Source organism: Adiantum capillus-veneris, chromosome 30, assembly GCF_014529385.1.
Source record: "Adiantum capillus-veneris isolate H3 chromosome 30, ASM1452938v2, whole genome shotgun sequence".
Taxonomy (NCBI): domain Eukaryota; kingdom Viridiplantae; phylum Streptophyta; class Polypodiopsida; order Polypodiales; family Pteridaceae; genus Adiantum; species Adiantum capillus-veneris.
In genome coordinates, this window is record NC_140960.1 from 67964024 (window position 1) to 67991922 (window position 27899).

Here is a 27899-nt window from a genome sequence, read left to right on the forward strand (position 1 = left end):
TCCGGTTCCTGTACAAAAGGCTCTTGCCTTGGCAAACGCGCATAAAACCCCCAAATTTGTACATGGTCATCTGAGAAGCCCAACTAGTGGGGCATTACCATATGTGCAAAGGGGAGAGAGAGATGCGTGAGAGCAAATCATCGCGCTACATAGAGCAAGGGAGAAGGCAAGCTTTCCATTAAAGCTGTGATCACCTACTCACTACTCACACACACTGTAGCACACACTTATGGGCTGAAATCAGCCCCTTCTCTTGAAATGGGCGCCCCCTCTTCATGCAAATGTGGCAAATGCATGTGGAGTCGCCATGTGTCCAGTTTGCTCTTCAAGTTAATTCCCTAGTACCCACCAACTTATAAGTGTCGCGAGGGGCCTATATGACTTTGAATTGAGCCTAGACACCCTTTTATTGCTCGGATTCCAGTGCCGATTAGCCCGACCAACTCGTGGTGACCTGCCCTTCCCGACTGCGGGTAAAACTCTCGGCCATCGGCCGTTTCACATTGACCACGCAATGTCCGGTCATTTGCAACAGAGAGTAGACCACAAACGCTATGTGTAGGAAAGGGGGCGATCAGCCCCTCACTGACTACCAGAGCAAGAGACCCTCAGTACAATCAGATTTGTGATCTCTGTGAGATGAGATGTGGAAGTGGGTACCCCTTGGCCTTATAAATAGGTGCCCAAGGGGAGGTAGAGCAAGGCCTGATAAAAATCCCCACGACACAACAGAAAAATGATATATTGAAATATAGGTGGGCGCCAAACAAAAGTGGGCGATCGGCCCCAAACTCTGGCGGCTGGACCAAGTACAACCTAGACTATGGGTGGCTAGCCTGGAGACATACTAGCCGTACATGTATGCCCTAGACCTGTGAAGCAGCAGAGTGGTGTAAGTCTAACAAGAATGACATATCTCAGACTATACCATGTAATATCCACAGAGTTTGCAAAATTAGCATCTAAGCTGAGCATAGGTCTCTTATTTATCCATATCAATTTGAACATTTATAACTTTAGGCAAACACCTTGCAGCATTTGTTGAGTGTTATATGCCAAGAGAAATCCACAGAGATAGGTAGTATGAGTTTGTGTTCTTGTCTCCTAGATCAAAACCTTGATCTAACATAGAGTATTCACATTATCAATGCATAGTCCAATTATTAGGTCTCCCCAATCTCAGAAAAATAAAAATTCTTTCGTTAGAAAGTCAAAAGACAAATGAAAATGGAAAGTCAAAAGACCTTTTGTGTCCATATAAATAGGTGTTTCTCTGCTCTTTTATTATTCCTTTAGCGTTTTCTTATGAGTTCTCTTTAGCATTTTTCTCTCTCTCTCTCTCTCTCTCAATGTTGTATTCATCTTTCTTAGGTAATATTCTTGCAAATCTATGTGCTTCGTCATTGCCTGTCGTTACGTGCTATAGATTAACGCATGGTTTTTTTTTGTTTTTGAGTGGAATCTTTGGATTAGGAGCACCTTTTAATTTTCTTGAAGCCATCAGGAACACCGATGCATAGTCCAATTCTTTAGAAACTCCACCCATTGAGTAGCATGAAGCCAAAAGAGATGCGTCCCGTTAAGAATTGGCACATGAAGACTATTTATCATGCACCTCAATGTACGCCCATGTGAATTAATTGTGTCATCCTTAGAGCATCTATGCCACATTGGATCAAGTGCAAGTGCCTTGTCTTTATCAAGATTGTGGTGCATGATATGTTGAAACTATAAAGATCCCATCCATGCATTCGACGAGAGTTGAACACAAGACTTCTTATTCAAGAGGGAAATGGCATAACCAATCTACCACACTTGGGCGATAGAGAGAGAGTACATGCGACACGGAGTGGCGGAATTCCGCCATAGAGAGTATCTGCCCAAACCTTGCCGCCCCTTTCGATATTTCTTTATATCATCAACACAGTACAAGGAAGTACTCCACGCTCTGTACCTTCTCCCAGAAGAGTGCCAGAGAATGAGCCCTAGCCTCATATTTAAAGGCCCTTGGCCATTAAAAGCAATTTACATGCAAAGCTTTAAACTCAAAAGCAGCCGGTCCAAAAAGCTACAAAAAACTGTCAGCGTGATTTATTGAAATCCTTACAACTGCTGACAAGAAATCCTTACAACTGCCACATCAGCAGTCATTGCAAAATGCGGAAATCCGTACAGTTCTGCCACGTTAGCAAGTAGTGTAAAATCCGGAATCCGTACAAGATGCCATGTCATTATTGAGCATAAAATCCGGATTTTTGTACAGTAGGTGCCACGTCATCAGTTTTCTGCTTCTTAGGGTTTAGGCCCCCTCGGCCAGGATCTGAAGGTTGACTCCATTCTTTATTGACTTGACATGTCTGCAGTTTGTGACACTATGGGGGTTGTGTGTGTGTGTGTGTGTGTGGATATAATGGGTAAGAGTTGATACAAAGGTTGGTACAAGATGATCAGGGTGTACAATCCTCAAAAGAGCTAAATCTGAGAGAGAGAGAGAGAGAGAGAGAGAGAGAGAGAGAGAGAGAGAGAGAGAGAGAGAGAGAGAGAGAGAGAAGAAGAGAAATCGGATTCCTACCCTTGGCCACCACACGTGCACTAGGCTTCACTACAAGTGCCCACACACCCTTCACCTCGAAGTAATTGACTACGAAGGACCTAGCAGGCATGTCATCAGACATTACTTGGCCAGACACAGGTTGGTCACATGGTGGGCCTCTCCCCTTCACGTGGCACAGCTCGGGAGTGGCTCTAGTTTACCCTCGGTGGCTCCGAAGGCAGCATCTTGGAGCATTCTAATAGACTTGGACACTCCAAGCCAAAGACCTAATGTGACACACGTGAGAGAAACTTAAATAACTGAACAAGACTGAGATAGACGACATGGCACGACAAAGTTCCGTGCCTAGAAGTACTTCCCCAAAGATTGGCGCTATCACAAACTGCTGACGTATCAAGCCACTGAAGAACGGAGCCAACCTACAGTTCTTGGCCGAGGGGCCTAAACCCTAAGAGAAGCAGCAGTAGAAGAGGTACTGTCACGAGGACGTGGCAACTGTTAATTGTGTTAGGAGGCTGTCAGGAGGACGTGGCAACTGTTATGTGTCAGGAGGACGTGGCAATCGCTAACCTTAGTTGTTGGTTTCTTTCTAATGATTTTCGTTTTATTTTTGAGACCCTCTTTTTGAAGTTACAAATGTTCGGACATTGTATGGCCAATGTGAATGGTAGTTTTACCCGCAGACAGAAAGTTGGTCGGCACTGGAATTCGTATAGTAAGAGGATGTGTAGGCTCAGTCCAAGGTCATTTAGGTCCCCACGTCGCACTTAGCAAGTTGGTGGATACTAGGGAGTGAACTCAATAAAGGTATAAAGTCAAGGTGGGAACAGAAAGTATTCGATAGTTGGGCCACATTGCACTTTTGGATGCGGTCTAAATTAGGATAGATGGTCACATGACCAGTGGGAGCCTAATTTTTAGATGGTTCCTAAAAATTAGGGAACTGCTATTTTGGGCCGTGAAGTGTGTTCGCGTCATTACCTTCGGAATGACAAGGGGAGCATTTTACAACTTTGTCGCGAAGTCAACTGGGCAACCAGTCGGGAGATCTTTAGGCGGCAACCTCGAAACGGGAAAATGCTTGTAAATGTGCCAAGTGGCACTTTCTTGTGTACTTGCCTCATACAGAAAAATTGGTGCTGAATTTTAAGCTGGGAGAGGCCTCATTTTGCAATTTGTCACAAGTTAAGAGTTATGGAGTGCTTTCTTTCCACTCTATGTGTAGTGTGGTGCTAGGTGTGATGCCTTGCACACTACACACTGCTCTCTCTCCCCCCCCCCCCCCCCCCCCCCTACCTGCAGTTATGTGATGCCCCACAAGAGGGCTCTTCATTTGATTGATGTACAGTTGTGTGGTTTCATGCTTTTGTGCTGAGACAAGAGCCTCCTTGAGCTAGAATAGGAGTAGCTAACTGTTACTCCAAAAGCAGGCACCGGTGAGGGTCATAACTTCACCAGACAGGTGCAATTTCAATGTTGTGTATGTGTTGTAATTTGACTGTTTTTCAGCCATATGGACGCCAGAACCATTGGGAACTGTGTCCCATTGACAGAGGATAGTTCGGGGACAATTTAGGGCTGAAAACAGTGCAAAAACCAGTAAATACAGTGTGCTGAATTTACTGTGTTGGGGCAGGAATCAGAGGGTTTATGCCAGTGGAAGTGAGTTCCAGCATGGGAATTGGTTTCGCCAAGTATTGGGGCTGTTATGTTGATAGGTGGTATCTAGTTGGATACATGTAAAGAATTCCCAAGACTCTACTTTGTAATTTACCCTCTCAAAGTATAAAGAAATACCGAAAGGGACGCCAATTTTGGGGCCTACAAGTTGTTGGCGTCTGATCGAAGCATTCTAGCTTTCGAGCGTGTGTGCTTAAGTGTTAAATTCCGTCGCGCGCTTCCTTTGCACGTTCTCTCTTTTTGTGTCTGAAGTAAAGTATTTCTGGTGAAAGCCAAAGCCTACCACCCCATGGGCTGTCACCAGCCAGTGGCAATTCCATTTTTGTTCATTTTCTCTTTCTTTGGGGAATTTCATTTGTTTTACCTTTTGGAAACACCCCTCTGGAAATCTAACTGCCCTGCATTGCATAGCCAGTGTGGAACTGTTTAAAGAGAGTCCAAGCCTGAGGGCTAAAGAGCACTAAGGTTAGACAAGGACTATGGTTAGCCAAAGTGGGGTCATTGGCCAGCCAAAGCGGAATCCTTTGCTACATAGGCTACATTTCAGTTCTGGGTGTGGCTGCAGTGTACAAAGAGGGTCAGATGACCTAGAAGAATGTAATGGTAGAAACTCCTAAATTTTAGGGATTGCTATTTTTGGACGGCAAAATGTCTTCGCGTCATTACGTGCAGTTTGACATGGGGATCATTGTTACTCTGTGGCCAAGTCAACAGAGGCTGCAGGTGAGATATTTTTAGACCCGAGAGTCTGAAGCGGGAAAATGCACAAATGAGTGACACTTGGCACTCTGAGGCCAATTTACTACTTAAAGATAAGGCAAAAACGTGATTTTCAGCTGTGAGCTCGTTTTTGAGTGCTCTCACAGGTGGGAGAGCTTCAATGGAGTGCTTGCTTACCCTCTATGTACAATGAGGTGCAGGATGTCATGACCTGCACACCTCTCACTGCTCTCTCTCTCCCCTATTCTTTATGGTTATGCCCCTCTAGTGGGTTCATCAGATTGACCAATGTACAGTTGTGTGGGTTCATGCGCGATTGCCGAGGCAAGAGCCTCTTGCACAGGTACTGGATTAGCTAGCAGCTAATCCCCCGCAGGTACAGGTGAATTCGGAGAGGTTTCACGCCCGAAATCTTGTCCGATTCAAAGGGCAAGTAGCCCTACAGGTGCGGGAGCTCGAGGTCTTGCTACAAATGCGATCGGCACGCGAAACGAAGCCCAAAACAGGGAATTACAGCCTGCTGTGTATTTTTGCAGGTTTAGGGTTTCGGCCCTAAACGGACCCTAATACCCCCAGGAGGTTCGGGGACGCAAGGGGACCGCTGTACAGGTGATCTAGCGCATTTTCGGGGCAGAAAACAGAGAATTCAGCGTGCTGCAGATTCTCGCCAGGTTTTGCAAAGTGTCCGTATGCGTCGGGAAAGTCATCCAATGCGTGGGAATACTGACTGTGAAGGGTCCTAGTACAGTTATGTTGTCGAAATCAGGCCAGAACAGTTGAAATTGAGCCAAGATTGTGCGGGGCAGCTTGTAGGGAACCACAGCTTTTATTCCCTCTTTTAAAGAATAAAGAAATACCGAAAGGGGCTCCTATTTAGGGGCCAATCTGGTGTCTGACTCGCATACAGATGCATTCTAGCATCTGTATCCCATTCCCCTCTCTTGTGTCATTATAGCACAGGTAGAATAGACGACTAATAATGGGTGAAAGCTAAATCAAGGTTTGAAGTAAAGTCTACCGCCCTTTTTGAAGTTAACAGGCCGGTTTCATGGGCCCGTTTTAGGTAGAAGAAGGTTTACCAACTTATTAAGAGATGCTGTGTGGCCTACTTTTAAAAGAAGTTCCCACCAACTTATGGGACCCCGTTCGATGGCAGCCCAAGTGACTTAAATAAAGCAAAACACACTTTCTTGCATAGTATGGATGACCCGCTTTTTGCGCTGATTGATGACGCGGCAATTGTACGGATTTCTGCAAATTACGTTGGCAGCTTTTGGGCGCCAGCTTTTGGACCAAATTCTTTTAGAACTTGATGCTTTTTATGTAAACCTCTTTTAGAGGCCAAGGGCCTTCAAATATGACCCATGGGCTCTCACTCCTGCAGTTTACCTGCGGGAGATGTAGAGCAGAGGCATGGGAGTTGTACCATGTTGAAGCAATATTAAGAATTATACCAAAATGGGTGCCAAGGTTTGGGGGCCAGTGTTCTCTTGGGGTGGAACTCTGCCATTCCGTGTCTCGTGTGTCGTGCATCTCTTTCAGTTTAAACTTACAAAGTTGCCAATAGCATACCATGTCCCAGTGGACAATGAGAAATCAAAATCAAGAGAAATCTTTGGAGATTCTCTCTCTCTCTCTCTCTCTCTCTACCTTGGGCTGATTTTTAGTGGCCTGATTTTCTCCATGAGGAGAGCAGCAAAGAATAGATTGACTAGAGCATACACAGCTTTGGGAGGTTGGAGAGGATGTGTTCATAGGTTCAGTTCGAGGAGCCTCCCACCAAGCTATGGCTTTTTGATACTCTGGTTGCCTTATATGGAGTGTGTATATGGGGACCCTTAGTAGATCATAATAGTTGTCAGCATGGACGTAAAGATGGGTGGTGATTCATGAGAGGCCACTTATCTCCATCATCCCCAGGATGATCAAGGTTAAGGCCTCAGCTCCCCATGCGATCATTCGAGCAGAGTTGGCTGCCCTTGCTTTGGTGGTTGAGGCTTTTACGAGATCAATGGCATTCATACACAGCTTATGGGAGCTCCTATGAGATTGTTATGCTCAGCTGGAGTCCTCACGGCACTTGACAACAAAAAAAGATACATCATGTTGGTATACACAGATGGCAACGTAGTTTGAGCTACACGATTTCTCTATGGACAGGTCTCCCTCTCACCCTCTCTCTCCCTCTCTTGACACAGAGGGAGGTCATTAGACTTATACGACATGATCTGTTTTAGTTGGAACTTGGATGCCCAGAGGACATGAATACAGCCTATACATGAGCTGGGCACGAAGATGACCATCTACAAAGATCATTTTCTCTAGGTCACAGAGGCTGGGTTCTTATCTAGGCCTGCCTACATGGACACACTTGTCCCACGGTTTATGATGTGCTAATGGACATATTCGGACATCATCACACCAGTTGAGATTGAGACTGGCTGATTTCAAAGCATTTCAGCCGAGGCCGGGTTGTGCCAGTTGTGTCAGAGAGAGCCTGTGATGACAGAGCTCCACTATATATGCCATTGCACAACATGCTATGAGGTACGTGGCCACTTTTACTGCCTCTTTAGAGAGGGTTCTAGGCCTCGATCTGGAGTCATGAGATACCAAGATCATAGATGTCTTGGCTCTTATCTACTTGAGATTTAACGACATTGAGCAGTGTTACACACACACACACACACACACACACACACACACACACAGAGAGAGAGAGAGAGAGAGAGAGAGAGGGCGGTACTATTTCAATTACCTGTTAACTTTACACAGCACTGAGAAGGGAAGAGAACACAGTTGCGTCCGGCGAGTAGAATGTCACTGCGCACACGAGACCGACACCCTGTAGGCCCCAAAGACTGGCGCCCCTTTCGGTATTTCTTTATTCAAATTAAGGTAGACGATTTGACCACTTAGCACAAGCTTTCACAAAGCTGTCCAAACCTGGCGAGGGCTGAAAACGCAGGTTTTTGACCGGATTTCGACAACATAACGGCGGAAAAACTCCTGTAGGTCAAAAACACCTGTCTAGGACGGATTCCCTCGATATTTGGAAGCTTCCCGGTGAGCTGTCACAGAAATTCAGCGGGCTGTAATTCTCTGTTTTTCACTGCCGGGAGCCCAAAAGCCTGTACACGCATCCCAAGGCTCTCACGAGGCTCCCCCGATGTTCCCTTGCAGTTTAGGTGCGAAACCCTAAACCTGCAGAAAAACACAGCAGGCTGTAATTCCCTGTTTCGGATCGTTTTTAGCGGAGCGAACACGCCTACGCGTGTCCCAAGGGCTCCCGCACGCAATGGGACAGTTCCCTTGTGAATTGGACGAGTTTTCATGCGAGAAAACTCTCCAAACTCGCAATCTTTCGTGATGGAACTGTGGGTACCTGTGGGGGATTAGCAATTAGCTAATCCGGTTCTTGTTCAGAAGGCTCTTGCCTTGGCAAACGCGCATAAACCCCCCGAACTGTACATAGGTCAAATGAGAAGCCCACTAGTGGGGCATAACATACTGTACGTAGGGGAGAAAGAGAGCAGTATGTAGCGTGCGGGGCATCACTCCCGTCACCATACTGTGCATAGAGGGCAAGGTAAGCATTCCATAGCTTCTGTACCTGCTACAATCCACCTGAGGTTGAAAATGGCGCCCCCTTTGTTGATATGCAGCTTGTTTTTGCCTCCCAGAGTGGCAGAATCGCTCACAGGCTGACACGTCGCCGAGTTTCCGAGTTTGGGCTTTCCCTGCTAAAAATATCTCAACTGGTGCGTCAGTTGACTTGGCAGCAGAGCAATAAAATGTTCCCATTGTCATTCCAAAGCTAATGACGCGAACACATTTTCCGGTCAAAAATAGCAGTTCCTTAAATTTTAGGAGATGCTTCCATGGCGTCCCTATCGGTCTCCTGACCATCATTGAAGACTACCATTTGACCAACATCTACAATGTGGGTTAATTTAATGGTCCCTTTCAACTTATAAAGTTGCAGTGACTTGACGAGTGGCCCAAATTCCAGTTTGGCGCACACGAGCTTCCATACTCATCAGAATTCAGTGCTAACTGGCCCGGGCGGTCCTTGTCTGACCGACCTAGATCCTCGATGTGAGAAACCCATTTGGCTGCAGTCGTTTCACACTGGCCATGCAATGTCCACTTGCACCTTTTCAAGGGTTTTGGGACAAACAAGTAAAAATAAAATAAATATATCTAATACTTATTTACGGAAGGCAACAGGAAAAATACACCTCACCTCCTGGTGACACACCCCACCCTTGAAATACTGCAAGCGACCTCGCTTGCATGCCAATAATACATGCAGATATCTCCTGATATCACATATATTCTATGATGGGAATCCAAGATATACATGCTTCTTGAAATGTAGCGTTGGACGATTAAACAATCCCACCAACCTGGCTACGACACATATATCAAGCATAGAAGTCTTCTAGTGTACTCTTGAGCACAAACTTCTCTAGCTAAATTCTGTATGGAAAGAGTAGATACAATTGCTTAACTACTCTCTTGAGCATCATGAACCATGCATGCTCTTGCCTTGCTCCAAAAAGGCTGCATCAAGTCACTGTGGGTTCCATTTGAAAGGCTTCAAGATACAATTGCAATAGCTGAGGTGAATCAAGCAATTCAGACTCTTCCATCCATTTGGCATCTAATGATGGATAGTTCTTGAACTTCACCAAATAGCGTCTTGCAACCTTTCCGCTAACCTTTCTTTCTTTATGTGCCAATATCTGTTCAGGAACAAGGATTTCATCCAATTCTTCCACTTCGGGTTGTTCCTCATCAAGCATATTCTTTGGCACATCACCAACAAAGGGCCTTAGAAGGTTGACATGAAAAGCATTATGTATTTTCCAGCCTTCTGGTAGCTTTAACCTGTAAGCTACATCGCTGATCTTTTCTGAAATCTGAAAAGGACCATAATATCGCATACTGAGCTTAGGAAACAAGCGTTCCTTGCCTTTCCTTTTCCTTAACCTGGCCTTTTCAAAGCGCAAAAGTACCCAATCACCAAGTGAAAATACAAGTTCACGGTGGTGACGATCAGCAGCTTTCTTTTGCTTAGGCTGAGTCTTCTCAAGAGCAATCTTTATCTTCCTGTATGTTTCATCCATATCTTGCACATACTTGTCTGCCTCAAATATCTTGTCCTTAGTCTGCAAAATGGGTGGGACTTTCTTTTCTCCTTCCACTATCTCAAATGGTGCCTTACCTGTTGATGTATGCACAGTGTTATTGTAAGCATATTCAACCAATGGGAGATGGTGTTCCCAAGTTGCCTTGTGCTCTGAGACATAACATTTGAGTAGGTCCAAGACAATAGAATTTGCCTCTTCTGACTGTCCATCCGTTTGCGGATGAAACGAAGAAGAGAACTTGAGCGTAGTGCCCATGTTCTCAAACAATGCCTTCCAGAAAAGACTCGTCATACGTGGATCCCTGTCACTGACAATTGACTGAGGCATCCCATGATATTTAAAGATATTGCTCATGAATATCTTGACCATGTGTTCTGGCTTTATCTTCTTCCTAACAGGAATGAAATGGGCCTGCTTACTGAACCTACAAATGATAGTCCAAATCTCATCATTTCCTGTTTGCGTCCTTGGAAGATCAAAGATAAAGTCCATTGCTATACTTTCTCATGGTCTATCAGGGATCGGCAATGGCTGCAACAATCCCGGTTGCTTTTGTCTGTCAAATTTGACTTTTTGGCATACTAAGCATGATCTTACAAATGTGTCAACATCTTGACGCAAAGCTGGCCAATAGAAGAATGCCTCAACCCCTTTCACTGTCGCATCAATTCCACGATGCCCAGCATAAGGTGGAGCATGACTTTCCATCAAAATCTTTGGCCGTAACTGTTTAGTAACGCATAACTTTCCATGCATCATGAGAAAGTCATTCTTAAGCATATAGTGCTCATGATGTTGCCCATCAACAAGCTGGTCATAGATCCTTGCAAAATCTGAATCTTCAACATATTGTGTCTTCATTTCGTCTAGTTCACAATGGTACGGAATTGACACTGCTGAAATTTGGGGCTTTCGTGACAACGCATCAGCCACCACGTTCTTTTTCCCTTGCACATGCACAATCTGAAAATGGAACATTGACAAGATGTTTGCCCATCGCATGTGCTTCTCAGACAACTTCGTCTGTGTAAGAAAATATCGCAAGGTTTGATGATCCGTTTGGACAACAAAATCAGCCCCTAGCAAATAGTGTTTCCAACTAGTGAGAGCATGAATTACTGCCAACAATTCTTTCTCATAGACTTCCAAGTTCCTTTCTGTCTTCAAAAGAATTTTGCTCTCATATGCGACTACTCAGCCATTCTGCATTAAAACTGCACCAAGACTATGGCCACACGCATCACATTGAACCACAAAAGGTTTAGAAAGATCTGGCAAAATAATTACCGGATATGAAGTCAGCTTCTCTTTCAAGTGTTTGAACGCTAAAATTTCCTTGGCTGTCCACTTGAAAGTAACTCCTTTTCCTTGCAGTGCATGGAGTGGAGAAGCAATCTCAGCAAAATTTCGGATGAACCTCCTATAATAGGAACATAAGCCTAGAAAGCTTCGAATGTCATGTACGGACTTCAAGTCTGGCCATGACCTAATTGCTTCCACTTTAGCGGGATCCATGCGTACCCCATCCTTTGAAACAATGTGCCCAAGGAAGTGAATTTCTTGCAAAAAGAACTCACTTTTCTTCGCATTGATGAGTAGCCTATTCTTGCGTAGCTCATTGAAAACTGCGGTCAAGTGATCCCTATGCTCCTCTTCTGACTTTGAGTAGACAATCATGTCATCAAAGAAGGTACCCACGAAGTTTCTATGTGGTCTAAAAATTCTGTCCATCATTCTATTAAATGTGGCAGGAGCATTTGTGAGACCAAATGGCATGACAAGAAACTCATAGAGACCAAATGTTGTCCTGAACGCAGTCTTATGGACATCTTCTGGTCTAATGCGTATCTGATGATACCCGCTCTTTAGGTCTATTCTTGTAAACAAAGCCGATCAAGAATGTCATCTATCCTCGGTATGGGGAACCTGTTCTTGATAGTATTCTTATTCAAGGTGCGATAGTCAATGCACATGCGCCATGAACCATCCTTCTTCTGCACTAAGAGTACAGGCGAACAAAAAGGGGATGAACTGGGCTGAATCAGCCCCTTCTCTAAAAGCTCGTTGACCTGACCCATAATCTCTTTCTGCTGGGCTGCACTAACCCTTCTCTTCTCTGCCATATCGACAAGCTCTATGTTGCTTTCACCCACAACAATCCACGCTGCACTTTTTGAAGAAAAAGTGACTATCCCGTCGATGGAACCATATAACCGGCCCGTACAACGTAGAGGGCGGTACTATTTCAATTACCTGTTAACTTTACACAGCACTGAGAAGGGAAGAGAACACAGTTGCGTCCGGCGAGTAGAATGTCACTGCGCACACGAGACCGACACCCTGTAGGCCCCAAAGACTGGCGCCCCTTTCGGTATTTCTTTATTCAAATTAAGGTAGACGATCCGACCACTTAGCACAAGCTTTCACAAAGCTGTTCAAACCTGGTGAGGGCTGAAAACGCAGGTTTTCGACCAGATTTCGACAGCATAACGGCGCAAAAACCCCTGTAGGTCAAAAACACCTGTCTAGGACGGATTCCCTCGATATCTGGAAGCTTTCTGGTGAGCTGTCACAGAAATTCAGCGGGCTGTAATTCTCTGTTTTTCACTGCTGGGAGCCCAAAAGCCTGTACACGCATCCCAAGGCTCTCACGAGGCTCCCCCGATGTTCCCTTGCAGTTTAGGTGCGAAACCCTAAACCTGCAGAAAAACACAGCAGGCTGTAATTCCCTGTTTCGGATCGTTTTTAGCGGAGCGAACACGCCTACGCGTGTCCCAAGGGCTCCCGCACGCAATGGGACAGTTCCCTTGTGAATTGGACGAGTTTTCACGCGAGAAAACTCTCCAAACTCGCAATCTTTCGTGATGGAACTGTGCGTACCTGTGGGGGATTAGCAATTAGCTAATCCGGTTCTTGTTCAGAAGGCTCTTGCCTTGGCAAACGCGCATAAACCAACAGAACTTTACATAGGTCAAATGAGAAGCCCACTAGTGGGGCATAACATACTGTACGTAGGGGAGAAAGAGAGCAGTATGTAGCGTGCGGGGCATCACTCCCGTCACCATACTGTGCATAGTGGGCAAGGTAAGCATTCCATAGCTTCTGTACCTGCTACAATCCACCTGAGGCTGAAAATGGCGCCCCCTTTGTTGATATGCAGCTCGTTTTTGCCTCCCAGAGTGGCAGAATCGCTCACTGGCTGACACGTCGTCGAGTTTCCGAGTTTGGGCTTTCCCTGCTAAAAATATCTCAACTGGTGCGTCAGTTGACTTGGCAGCAGAGCAATAAAATGTTCCCCTTGTCATTCCAAAGCTAATGACGCGAACACATTTTCCGGTCAAAAATAGCAGTTCCCTAAATTTTAGGAGATGCTTCCATGGCGTCCCTATCGGTCTCCTGACCATCATTGAAGACTACCATTTGACCAACATCTACAATGTGGGTTAATTTAATGGTCCCTTTCAACTTATAAAGTTGGAGTGACTTGACGAGTGGCCCAAATTCCAGTTTGGCGCACACGAGCTTCCATACTCATCAGAATTCAATGCTAATTGGCCCGGGCAGTCCTTGTCTGACCGAGCCAGATCCCCGATGTGAGAAACCCATTTGGCTGCAGCCGTTTCACACTGGCCATGCAATGTCCACTTGCACCTTTTCAAGGGTTTTGGGACAAACAAGTAAAAATAAAATAAATATATCTAATACTTATTTACGGAAGGCAACAGGAAAAATACACCTCCTGGTGAGAGAGAGAGAGAGAGAGAGAGAGAGAGAGAGAGAGAGAGAGAGAGAGAGAGAGAGAGAGAGAGGAGATGAGATGAGATGAAATGTTATATTAACGTCTCCAAAAGGCCAAAATGATCTATGAGACCAAAAAGTTACAATTGGTGAATCTGATGCCATGTCTGAGTACGGAAATTACCAAGTTACACAGTTACCAAGTGACAAAGAACTAACACTAAAACACTAAGGCACCAAGGAGAAAGGAAATAAGGGGGGGGGGGGGGGGGGGGGTTTGTGGGTTCAAATGAAATCTCTCATCGGTCGCTGTCGGATCTCATCGACTTCCTCCATGGTCAGAACTCTGGTTGGGCGTCTTGCATGTCAAGCTAGAGTGATCTGTATCTTCTGTTGCAACCTTCGTCAGTAGTGGGAGACCCCCCGAGGTCGTGGATGTCTGGATCTGCCAAGTTCAGCGGCTCTGTCAAGTAGTGTACCTCTAGTATGAGTAGGCTGTAATGACTGCTCCGTTTGCTCTCCTCTGTCTGGTGTAAAGAACTCTGTGATTCGTCTCTGAGACTGTCTTTCCCCTGATGTCCTCAGCAAGCTCTCCCTAAGTCTGCGGAGCTCTAGCAAGAACAATCCGAGACACTTCTGATACTTGTATCTCATGACTCTAGAAAAAGGTCCGAACCGTTCTCTGAACAAGCAGTGGAAGCGTCCGCGTATCTTATAGTATGCCGGGCAGTGGCATGTGTAGTGCAGTTCTGTCTCTGGCTCTAAGTTACATAGGTGACATATCTTGGCTCTTGCCGGCACCCCTCGGAATCGGCCAATCTCGATGTGGAGCTAATGTGAGGATGTCCGTATCTGTCCAATAGCACATCTTATCCCATGAGATAAGCGTGTATCCATGTATGGTGGCCTAGTCACAAAGCTGTCCTCCGTGAGTTGGAGAAGATGCTCTTTGTAGAAGGCCATCTTTGTGCCCAACTCCTGTGTCGGCTGTATCCATGTGCTCCTGGTATTTAGTTGAGTCAGATCCTGACGTATGAGCCTGGTGATCTCTATCCGTTTGAGAGACAAGGAGGGTGCATCCAAGGAGTATTGAAGCGGAGGTAATCTATCCATATTGAGACCATGTGACTGGAACCATGATGCCATCTGTCCATACCAACATGCTGTATCGCCTTGTAGAGCTAGTTGTCGAGATGACTCCAGGGCAAGCCGAGCGTATTCGTCTCTGGGGAGATCCCATAAACCGTGCATAAAGGAAACTGATCTCGTCAGTGCCTCCACCACGAGGGGGGGGGGGGGGGGGGGGGGGGGCGGCTAGCTCGGCTCGGATAATCTCATGTGGTACTGAGGCCTTGGCCCGAATCATCCAAGCGATCATAGAGACCAGAGGCCTCTCCATACATCGCCATCCATCTGTATTACCAGATTTCCCATGGTGGTCTACTGAGGGTGCCCATACCTGAACTCCATAGAGCATAGCTGTAGTCACTAGAGTGTCAAAGAGCCATAACTTTGTTCGCAGTTCCTGAAACTGGACCTGCGAACACATCCTCTCGAGTCCTCCCAAAGCTGCATATGCTCTCGTCAGTCTAGTCTCTGATGCTCTCCTTAGTGAAAACACCGGTCTACTGAATACTACCCCAAGATAGGTATGTGCATCTGTGTACTCCACAATCTCCTGGCCATACATAAATGTGGGTGCCAACCTCCTGACCCACTGTGGTGTGGTGTTGAACACCATAACCTTGGTTTTTCCCAGATTGACCAACAATCCACTATCACGAGCAAATGTATGCAGAGCATCCAAATGACGCTGCATCCCCTCTGGGGAGTCTGAAATCAGGACAATATCATCAACATATAGTAACAGCGGAATCCATGTCCCTGCTAGCTGAGCTCCCCTGTCTCCCTGCCGCAACTCATCCACATACATCCCAAAAAGAGTCGGGGATAGTGGGCATCCGTGCTTTACGCCAATAGTCGAGTGGACCATGTCAGACACTCCCTCAGTGGTGCGTACCCGTCCCATCACTGTCCTGTATAGAGCCAAAATACCCCACATCAGCTCTGTAGGCACACCCATGTCCTGTAGTCTGTGTATAAGTTTGGCTCTCGGCACTGTGTCAAAAGCTTTGCGGAAATCCACAAAGCTACAATAGATTCTCTTGCCATGGTGTCTACCCTCCTCAATAATAGCTCTGAGTGTCAGAATGTGGTCAAGAGTGGAGAAACCTTTCCTAAAACCTGCTTGCCCTCGTGCTCTTATTTCCTCTCGCTCTGCCCATCTACTCAGCTCCTGCTCAAGGACGGATGCATACAACCTAGCTAATGTGTGGCCAACCATGATGGTGCGATAATTTTCGGGAATCATGGGATCTTTTGACTTGAAAATAGGCACAATTGTAGACATACTCCAGGTCTCCGGGAAGCCTTCATACATGGCTCGATTAAACATCATCAGGAGCTCTGCAAGCATATCCCTGGCATGGATGAAGTGCTCTGCTACCAGACCATCATGATCATGCGCTCTCCTTGTCTTCATCCTGTCAATGGCTTTCCTTACCCTCTCGGCAGTAAAGAAAGAACATGTCTCTGGGCATGTCTCTAGTGGGTCCGGCGGAGGTGGTTGCCCTGATGTTGTGTAGAGAGATGTGGCATATTCCCCCCATGTCTCAGTGGAGGTGACTGCGGGTGGTGGTGAATGCTCGTGGAATAGCCTCCATGCTTCGCCCGAGTCCTGACTTATAAATAGCTGATATAGATACCGTTCTAGCTGAGATAGATAGGCCCTTTTCTTTCGCCGTACTAGGCGGCGAAAGATAATTTGTGACTGTTGATGTGTGGTAATACCCGTGAGCACTTCCCTCTGTAGTTTGATCCTCGTCTCTTTGCACTCCTCATCATACCAACTGTTCTGGGGCATGTTCCCAGATCGTCTCCGTGTGGGCTGGCTGTGGGGGTATGCCTCTGATGCTGCATCATGGAGCGTCTCTGTCAAAATCTGAGTGAGTTCATCTAGTGGCTTCCCGGCTCCTGGGTGCAGAGCTGCCTGTATATCTCATCCATATACACATAATCCGTCTCCTTCATGAAGGTATACCGAGTGTGTATGGGGACCCCACCTAATGGAGCTCTGCTGAACTGAAAGGTCAGGGTGAAAGACACGATAGCATGATCAAGTGTTACTCCAACTGGCCTAGTGCCCACCATGAAATCCTGAAAGAATGGGATGAGACCTGGCTGGGCCATAACATAATCCACTGTGCTTACACCATGTCGGTGTGGAAAGCAAGTAAAACCTCCAGCTGTCGAAAATCTTTGTAGGCCATTCACAATGGCCAATCTGTGTGCGGTTCCCATATCTATCAAGTATCTACCATACTCAGTGTATTCCTCATCTCTGGATAGACCCATCTCTGTGACGTCCAGCTCCCTGAGCATCTCTTCGGAAGTATCATAAAATATTGTCTGGTGTTGGGCAGTCCTAGCATTGAAATCCCCTAGTATGATAATGTCACCATCCTTGAAAAACTCCCATATGTCATTATCCAAAATAGCAAAGGGGGATTGTCCTCTAGGTGATGCATATACTGACGTACTAGGAGGAAAGTAACAAATAGCAATGGAGAGGTATCTGCCCGTCTCTGCCCTGAGCCTCACCCACATGTACCTGGCCTATTCATCCTTGCGTGCTCTATATATCATTGGCTGCAGTTCCTCCCTGAATAGAACTGCCACCCCCCTTGAGTCCCGTCCTCGATGCTCCGATCTGGTCTCTTGTCTGCAGGCTGCCTCCCATCCATATCCGCTCACCTGTGGCATGGATTGTCGTGATGCTTGATGCGTCTCAGAGTAGAAAATGATGTCTCTCCCCATAAAGCTATCCTCAAAGGCCCCTACATCAAGACGGAGTGACCCGTTACAATTCCAGGTTGCCATCTTTAGTGTCGTCCCATAGGTCTCGCACCGTCATGCAGGGCGTCGCTCCAATATCACCACCTTTCCATCCCTGTAAAAGGCAATCTTCCCCTTTGCCCTTGCTGCTCTTATTTCCGGCATTACTTCTTGCATATGAGCAATCTGTGAGAGGGTGAGGTCATCTCCAAGAAAGATGCCCGTCTTCTGTAGAGTCGCTCTCTTCTTCAAGAAGTCTTTCTTCGCTTCCATGGAGGGCTTCCATGGAGGGGAAGCGGAGAATGAGTGCCCTTTCCTTCGAGGTTTCTCCGTTGCTCCCACTTTTCTTAGTGCCCACTCTCCAAGCCCTTGTATGCGTCTGCTCGTTGACCCCCAGCAAGGTCATGAGACAGCGGGAGCAGAAGGGGGGGGGGGGGGGGGGGGGGGGGGGGAGGGGAGGCGGGAAGGAGGGAGAGAGGCCTTTGGCTGCGGGTGGGCGCGAGGGCGGGTCCAGAGCAGCCGCGAGCAGGGGCGGTGCAGAACAGCGCGAGCAAGGGGGGGCAGAGAGAGAGAGAGAGAGAGAGAGAGAGAGAGAGAGAGAGGAGGCTCACAGATCGGGCAACGTCACCATGAAACGCGTTTCGAGAGGTAGGACATGTGAAACGTCGGGCCTTGAAACGTTTCGCTCACCAAGTGAAACACAAGCCGTTTCACTAACAACAAGTTACCATACTTTTAGTTTCAAAGTCGCTAAACGCACGTTTCGGTCTCACGTTTCACTGTGCTCTCATTTTGGATTGAAACGTTTCGTGTTGGAACGCTACGTTTCAGGGTGAAACGTTTCGACCTTGAAACGTTTCGCGGTTACGCTGAGATCGGGACACACACCCAGAGACAGATCACAGTGTTCTTCCATCCAGAGATTGAGCAGAGACGAGATCAGCCAGAGAGGAGGGACCGCGGATCAAATCTGTATTGGCGAGACATGGGAGACGCCCCAGATGCTCACCGTGGAGGACATCGACACGATCATGCACCGACTGATGTGAGCCAGCTCTGGATTCTAATATACCTATCCACCATTTTGTATCTGTTCACTGAGATATACGCCCACTTTATGTATATGTACCTCTCAGGCTCTTGATACCCATCTTTTACAGTTCTAGTAGTGTTATCTGTTCACTTCCTTTTTTTATTATAAATCCAGACCTTGTATCAGATTCACCATGATGTAACTCTTTGGTCTCATATAGGTCATTATGGCCTTTAGAAGACTTTAATATATTATTCATTTTTATCTCGTCTCTCTCTCTCTCTCTCTCTCTCTCTCTCTCTCATTTTTATCCCGCACGACGCTAGCTGTCATCTTTTTCCAGAAGCAAGCAATTGGTTTGGGAGAGAGCAGCTGGATCCTCCACATGTGTGAGTACCTGTCGATGGGCTGTGGCCTTACGTGAGACATTGATGCAGAGATTGCTAGTCAGGGCCGGCGCAGGAAGTTGCCGTCAGGGAGGGGAGGGGCTGCCCGGGATGTGGAGACGAGATGGAGAGGGCGAGGTGCAGGAGAGGAGGGGAAGATTCACGGAGAGATTGCTAGTCAGGCACTGTTTTAGAACTTGTCGCAGAGGGGAAGGGCTGTGGGGTGGGCAGGAGGCGGAGAGGGCGGGGTTCAGAAGCCTTCGGGGTTTTTTTTTTTTGGGGGGGGGGGGGGGGGATGGGGGGGAACTAATAGATTGTATTTAATTTTTGCTTAGTAAATATAAGCAACTCCACATTTACAGATACATGTATAGCAAACTGAAGCTTGCTCTGTATTAACTGCTGCTGTGAAATTATGAAGAGTCGTTGGCATATGTTGGACAGATGATGATGCTGACATCGTAAAGTTTAACTTGGCCATGTGCAGGTAGTTGGTGCTGTAGGTTTTATGAATCAGAGGCTACAAATACCTGAAAACGTCGAACCAGAGTGGGCTTCTATGATGAAAGAATGTTGGGAGAGGTGGGACCTGTGCTTTTGATGCACGCTTTCTGCAATCATTAATAGTGCATATCTGACTATTTGGATCACCTCTTTGTGTATAATGGCTTTGTCATGCAGTGATGCTCGATTGCGCCCATCATTTCAAGACCTCACAGATAGACTAAAAGAGATGCAAAAGCAGTTTCTACCTGGTAGACCTTAACAGGAGTAAGACATGGATTTTCCAGAAATTACACTTGCCTTTTCCTTTTTGTCCATCTTTTTGTGCCACAGTGAAGGAAAGTTTTGTAAAACTCGCTCTGCCACAGTGAGGACAAGATACAGAAAAGTGAACACAGTCTAAAAATCCAAACTATGCATCACACTGGTCATCTTGAAGAGGTGATAGTGAGGGCAGTGTATTCTAACGGTTGGCATGGAACGTCAAGCGGAAGCACTATGCCCTCTGGTCATTCTTTGTACATTTATTGTATTCAATACATCCAGCATCTTTATACAGTAGTTGGTGTACAAGACTCTCTTTTGAACATTGTTATTTGTTTTGCATAGCAATTACTGTGTGGCGCATCGGGAGGATTATGCCACCTAAGGAGGTACAGCATATGTGCAAACCTGTGGCAAATTGATTTTTCCCTTTTCCCTTCTGCAAACCTGCAAACCAATGGATTATGCGAGAGCTGGGTGAATTGTGGAATGTATTACAGGACTTGAGAGAGGTGTGAGCAGGCTTGTTCGAATACCGTTTGAATTTGAATTGGTCCCCCGGTGCCGATATTACCGCCACTATCTTGTAGCTAGGAAACTGTTGGCAAACTGGAAGGACTTCTCTTTATTTGCAACATGCAGTTGAAAAGAGAGAGCGGTTAGCAGAGGGCAGAGGAAATGGCAAGCTTGTTTTTTGTCAGAAGACAAATGGGGAGTTGTGAGTTATTCATGGATGTTGATGAAGCAAGTGATACAAAGAGTGGGTCTTCTGCCATAATCTACACCTGGCATATTTTTCCTCATCTGAAAGGGGTTGCTGCTCATACTTTGAGCAGATGTGAGCGGGACTAAACTTTAAAGGCCCATCGTGCAATCCGGTGGTGGGCATGCTGTGCTTAAGCTTGAATACGCATGATTGAGGGATGATTGACATGAGGCCACAATTAAGAGGTTAAGCTACTATGCATTAAACATCTTATAATATTTATTTTGCAATAAACCTCATCAGCTTATAAGCTTTTTTGTGCAATAATCCCCATCAAATTACACAATAGATGAAGCCTAAGAGCACAGTAAATAAAAGTAAGCACTTTTAGGAGGGATTTGCAAATCGAATACCTTAAGATCGAGTGGATTTGATTTTTAATCAGCCATTTTTACAGATCAATAGTGATGTTTTTTTATTATCGTGCAAGTTGTTACTTCAAAATTTCAGAAGTGGTACTAAAGGAGCACTCCTTGCCAAAACAAGGTAAACAAACTTGTGATTTCGACCAATAAGGTTTAAAGATTTTATGCTTCCATTGGAACAAAGTATGCTTCATCATGGGCCAGAAGCTCTTGGCAACTCACCTACTTTGCGTTATTGCTCGCCTACCCTTGTCTTATGTAATATGGGGTCCAACAAGTGATCAAGGACATAGACATGGCTTAAACGGATCTTGAGGTACAATGGATTTGACATAAAGATAGGCATGTCAGTCAGATCTATAGTCAACAATCCCCGTCTCACAGTTCGAACCCTCGACCTAGCGCTTTTGAGACTACATCTAGCCAAGAAACCCACGTTGATAGAATATTGTGCTGTAATAATTATCTGTATGTGGCTTAGTTAGATGGATCTCCCACTCGTGGAGCCTCCAACAACCTCAAGAGTCGATCCGGTCCCGCCTCACATATTGATGAGACTCATCTATGCCACAAGAAATATTTCTTTTTGGAAAATTTTATCAGAGATATAATAAGTTGATTACATCATTGCCAGTATGTAACTCGATGTAATTGAGTACCTCCATTGAGTTTTCAAATGCAGATTTTATTGCCGATGAGGATGGCCAAGTCATTACAAAAACTCGATTTAATTGAGTACCGTCATTGAGTTTACAAATGGAGATGTTATTGCCGATGAGGATGGCTAAGTCATTACAAAAATAATTACAAAAGAGAAATTTATCTACATTTCTTTTTTGGTCCTCTCACACTGGCCAACATTTTTATATATAGATCAATAAACCTTTCAATGTGGGCATGTTGGATGTCGAGTGCCACAAGCACTTGTCCAAAAGCGCATTTTTCCAATTAAATCGCATTCTAATATGCTCCAGCTTGCTGTGCGAGTCCACCATTGTACCTCTTTTCCTTTGACTTCTCATATGTTTGAGGGTGCCTTAGCGGGGTGAGGGTTTGATTAATTTGGCATCAATTGTTCGCATAATGTCATAAAATTAATATCTAACTTTCCCAAATGATTTTCTCATTTTAAATTGGTCATTTAAAATGGGAAAATAAAGAGAGTAAGAGTCTGAATATTTATATGTTCTATTGGACTTATCTCAGCAGGGGACCAAGAGGAGAGAGTTTTATCTCAATAGAGGACCAAGAGGAGAGATCGTCTATCAAAAAGCAATGTAAACCCACTGAACCTTGAAATGACATTAAGGTTAGCTTCATTAAACCTCCAAAGGAGAAGCGTTAAAGTTCATTGAGCCTAGGATTAATGGGAAGACTAATGCCAACTCTAGGTATTTTACATCCTTCCATGTTGACACTTAGGTTACCAAGGACCTCAAGTGGGCCAAGTTGCAATCCCCACTTGCATTGGGTGAGTCCTAGATGTAGGGAAATGAGAGCACGTGCACACACACACACACACACACACACACACACAAGGGAAAGTCACTTGTTTCATATAGGGCATAAGGGACACTGTTAGGCTCCTAGCTATGTTGCCCACAACAAGCCCGAATCCTATTGGATAGCCAATATGAAGAACCAATGAGAATTAAGCTTTACAAACGTAAAGCTTAAATCTCATTGATAGCCCACAAAGAGAATCAATAATATTTGAGCCACACATGAGCTAGCCTTGATCCCATTGGATAGCCTTCTAGGGAAACCAATGGGAATTGAGCATCCCGTGAGTTGCTTAAATCTCATTGCATAGCCTATCTTGAGAGTCAATAAGAATTTAGCTTCATTAAATCAAAGAATTAAGCTCTCTTTTCAAAGAGGGAATAAAGGACACTTGTCACAAGACTAACCCTCTTTCTTGATATGAAAAATCCTTTCATTGGCTAGCCCCTAGCATGGATCAATAGCCTTCAAGCTAGTGTATTCTTGGGAAAATCGATGAGAATAATCACTCTGATACCAATGTGACAGAATTAAGCTAATCATCAACCGTAGTGGAATCATATTGCTAAGAGAGAGAGAGAGAGAGTATTTCATTAAGGAGATTCCTTATGAGAAAGAGAGTGTGCTTGGTTGGAGTCTACAACAAGAAACAACATAACTAGATAGCTTGGCATGAACAATAACTTGAAAGAAAGAGAAATTAAGACTGACAATAGGTGAGGACCAAATTTACTTAGAGCTGGTCCCCCCTCCCAAAGGACCTTGTATTATACCTTCTCCAATTGAGAGAGACTCGTTTACAATATAATCTTTATTCTCTTCAAAGCCCCATTTGATATCATGAAGATGGAAAGTTTCATGCACCAACAATTACATTTGGTTTGGTCTCAATTCCAAGACCTCAACCACCTTCAAAGGTGGAGAGAGCTAGCGGGGAGTGAGGATGGAGAAGAAGAAGAATAAGTATTCTTACTAGAAAGAAGTATTCTTCTCACAGTAGCTCACTCATAGAGCATAGCATAGCCTGGTAATGGAGATGGAGGAGAAGATGAGCATGCTTGGAGCTTGACACTTGCTTGGCTTGGAGGCGAAAGTCTCCTTCTCGTGTTTGGGAAAAGTGGAGAAGCCTACACCAACATCACTTGGCTATGGAATAAAGAAAGTGCCAAGCTCCAAGCATGCTCATCTTCTCCTCCATCTCCATTACCAGGCTATGCTATGCTCTATGAGTGAACTAATGCGAGAAGAATAGTTCTTTCTAGTAAGAATACTTCTTCGTCTTCTTCTCCATCATCACTCCCTAGCTCCCTCCATCTTTGCAGGTGTTTGAGGTCTTGGGATTGAGAGGAAACCAAATGTAATTGTTGGTGCATCAAGCTTTCCATCTTCATGGTATCAACTGGGGATATGAAGAGCATAAAGATTGTACTGTAAACGAGTCTCTCTTAATTGGAGAAGGTATAATACAAGGTTCTTTTGGAGGGGGGACCGGCTCCAAGTAAAAAGGTCCTCAATTGTTGTCACTCTTAATTTCTCTCTCTTTCAAGTCATTGTTCATGCCAAGCTATCTAGTTATCCAACCAAGCACACTGTCTTTCTCATAAGAAATCTCCTTAATGAAATACTCTCTCTCTCTCTCTCTCTCTCTCTCATCAACATAATTCCGCTATGGTTGATTATTAGCTTAATTCTGTCACCATAGAAATGCATTGCAACCAATCATTGCTAATTGGATGTTGGTTGCATTGCATAGAAATGCAATGCAACCATTCTTTGCTAATTGACTGTTGGTTGGAAAAAACTTCATAATTTATTTTTAACCAAACATACCACATATATTCAACCCTAATAACGTCCCATAGCGTGGTGGAAAATCCATGAAGTTACCCAAAAAGTTATGTTGTCAATTTTGTTCGATGATGCTTCATTTCTCATTCAAAGTTTTTCTGGATCAACAATAGTTTTATCTAAAATTTACAAAAATTGAACTTGCTTCATACATCGGTTTTTATATGGGCCGTTGACAATAAACATTATGATGGTTTGGAAACTTGACAAGTTCAACAAAGATTTTGGAAAGGAATAGGTCGTTTATGAGCATGATCTTGCTTATTCTACTATCATAAAAGGTAGTTGTAGATTATACCATCTTTGGAGTGTATGTCAAGTTCATTGGATTTTGACAACGCAAGTTGCTACTTAACATAGCTGCATGGCTTGTATATATTTCTTTTACAATCTCTATGAGCTTTGGTTATTAACCAAGAATGGTGAGAGCTACTTTCATATGTCAGAGAGTTGATAGTTGAATTGATCAAATTTATAGCTTTTAGATTCATGTATTTACACAATACATCTAGGGATAGACACTAGTTCCAAGAGAGCAAAGACCCCCTTCACAACAAATCACATGCATAAGTAGAAGCCTTCTCCAATGTGATAAGCCTTCAAAAATTAGATGGATAAGGTAGAAAAGCGGGACGTCACATCAAGGGAAGTAAGGTCCAAAACAAAACATAATCACAAAGCTTGAAGAACTTGAAACACAACCTAGAGCTTCTATAAGAAACTACAGGTGGATAAGAAGCCGCTATAACCAAAGTGGAGCATCATGCAACTCTTATGGGTACGTCCTCTTAAAACATGCACAATTGAAGCTACAATAATAAAGTGGACTAGTACGTAAGCATGCACATGAGCCTAGAGGCTTTTATAAAGATTTTCTTAGAAAGGTATAAAGTATTTCTCTCTCCTTGCTCTACTCATGGTTTGATACACGCACACACACACACACACACACACACACACACACACACACACACACACACACACACACACACACACACACACACACACACTTATGGCTAGTCTGGCATGATTGAAATTTTCTTAATTTTTAATTAGCTGGGTATTAGTCGTGGGTGCCTTGGGTGTACTACTGGCGCGGGTAAAAAAAAGTTTTGAGGAGCTTATGGTATCTTTACCTTGTATATCTTTTTGCGTGCTAGGTTAAGCTTTGACATAAGGGCTTGTATTGACTAAAGGTGTGACCGTATCGGTACCTTACCTTGTAGTTAATTAAGGGTATGTGGGTGTGGCGGGTTTTCATGACTCTGCATTACCTGGCCTTTTCTGCAAAACCATGGTGGCTCCCTCCTCATTCCCCTTTCTCTCTCGCACACTCTCTCCCTTCTGTGTATAGGCGGCGTGGTTTAACTCCACATCTAGTGTAGGGGCCTGTTTGTCTGCGTTGGCGGTTGGCTGCCACTTGCTCCATAACCCCTCCTTTTCTCTCTCTCCCCCCATCTGCCTCTGTACCTGGCGATGCACTACTTCTCTAGTAACCTAGTGTGGATGGGCCCTCTTTACTACCATGAAGAAGATGTTACCTGATCCTAAACCCGGTAAAAGGTGAGCTTTTCTAGCTCACTTAGCATTGGTAGTATATGCATGTGTTCTTGGTGTATTTATCTGCATAGTAGCACTTTTTATGACCTGGCCCACTAGTTGGTACTGTTAAGTAAGAGGATCTATGGCAAAGGGCAAGGAGAAGCAGGCCATTGTGGAGGTGGTCGCTCCAACTCAATCTCAGGTGAATGATTGGGATTAAAATGAATTCCTGTCCGACAGTATGATGGTGTTTTTCTCTGTTTGGTTTCTCATGCACATAGAGAACATGTATGGCAACTCATGCCAGTTCTTTCCAATATTCACTACTGTCCGAATGGTAAGGTTTGATTAAATTGAAGCTATGGTGCTATTCCTCTTACTCATTTTGTAATGTCACTTATGCTGAGCTTTTTATGTAAATGGCTTGGTCGGTTTATGCTCCTGTAAGAAGGTTTTCAATTGTTTGTTAAAACATTGTGGTTCAGTGCCGTATCCGCGACCTTGGGGATTGCAGCCTATTATGTTGGGAGTTTGGCGCCTTATAAAGCTTAATAGGTGATGTTCTTCATAACACTTGGTGATGGAAACCATTTGGGAATGTGGACCTCCTTGTTTGGTGTGTAACTTCGGCCCGGCATACTTTGGCACCAACCAGGGGCTTGAATTTTTAATAAGGTTTCCTCTTGCAATATTGGAAGTTGCTACCTTGGGCCTTTGTTTAAGTTAAGATATGATGAATGTTGTCATTAACACATAGGGAGGAAAATACTTGATGTTGTTAACCCTCTGGAGAGTTGAATACCACTACCTATTAGTTCTCGTGTTCTGAATAGATGATGCAGTTGGTATTTCACTATCGATATGTTTTTGGGTTGGATGTTGCGCTCACTACGCTTGCTCTAATATAGTCGACAACATCTGAGTATGGGGGTCGCTTGAAAAAACTGCTCAAATTTGGCCTCTCTTGGTTGGGGCTTTTTGGTTGATTATGAGCTTACTAGTCTTGCTCTAGTAGAACCTTGATGTATGAGGACTGAGCTCCCTTTGATAGCTAATCATGTTGGCCGTATATATTTAGAACTTTGGCCTTGAGTTGTCCCTTCTTGCTCGAATTAGGTCGTAGCTGGCTTAGATTAGTAATCACATGTATTACTGGTCTACTTGGGCAGACATGGTTAAATATTTGGTTGGGGTTGGGCTTTAACCATGGCTAAATATGGTGCAGAGTATTATTGTTGTATAAAGGTATGGATTATAGTTGATAAAGGCAATCAGCTGACCATGGTACTATAAGTAATTGGTCACTACATTAAGGGTATGGGCCTTGTGACTAGTCTCCTAGCTAGGGATAATATTTGATACCATCGAATGTTCCCATTATATATTGCTTGGCTTTAGCATTGTATCTCTTATACCTACTACCGTATAGGTGCTGCACCATTGTATTGGAACGTGTAGAACTTACTAACATCTTGTTTTGCAACAAGTGACTCCAAAGTATAGATTGACTGCACGCATGAGTACTGTCACTGACCCTGAAAAATAGCGGCAATTAATGCCAAACTCTATAAAGTCAAAGAACATGGATATGTGGCTCACTTCCGGGCTAAATTGCCTCATAAAACTTGTCTCTGTCCTTATCTTATGAGAGCTTGCAAAGTAAAAGGAGCTCCAGTTGGGTTTTAGCCTTGTAAATGATACCATCTCTGAATGATTGAGTAGCTTTACATTTTGTATTATTTTCTTTGAAAGCACTTTAGTTGGGTGACATCTATAACATGTGGGATACCCATGCATCACCTGCATACGGTGCCAATGCTAACTAAAAGTTGTGTGGTTTCCATGGGTGCAGATGAGGGTTACCTTGTCAACTATGGTTTTCAAAGTTCCCTGGCTTGAAGATGGCGGACTTAACGTTCTTCTAGCTCTTGAATCTCTTAGACCTT

At 44.7% G+C, this 27899-nt stretch overlaps 1 protein-coding gene across 3 annotated transcripts in view; it reads left to right on the top strand.

Moving 5' to 3' along the window:
• LOC147418138 (uncharacterized) overlaps positions 1 to 20226 on the top strand; it is a 36862-nt gene extending 16636 nt beyond the window's left edge. For 2 of the 3 annotated variants that reach the window (XM_086507413.1, XM_086507414.1), the window contains exons 12-13: positions 19649 to 19743; positions 19843 to 20226. In XM_086507413.1, coding sequence (XP_086363539.1) covers positions 19649 to 19743; positions 19843 to 19927 — 180 coding nt within the window. In that variant the 3' untranslated portion in view covers positions 19928 to 20226. Of the gene's footprint in view, positions 1 to 19648; positions 19744 to 19842 lie in introns of those variants that run through there. The other variant, XR_015187347.1, reaches the window with a different exon arrangement.
• The last annotated feature ends 7673 nt before the right edge of the window (positions 20227 to 27899 follow it).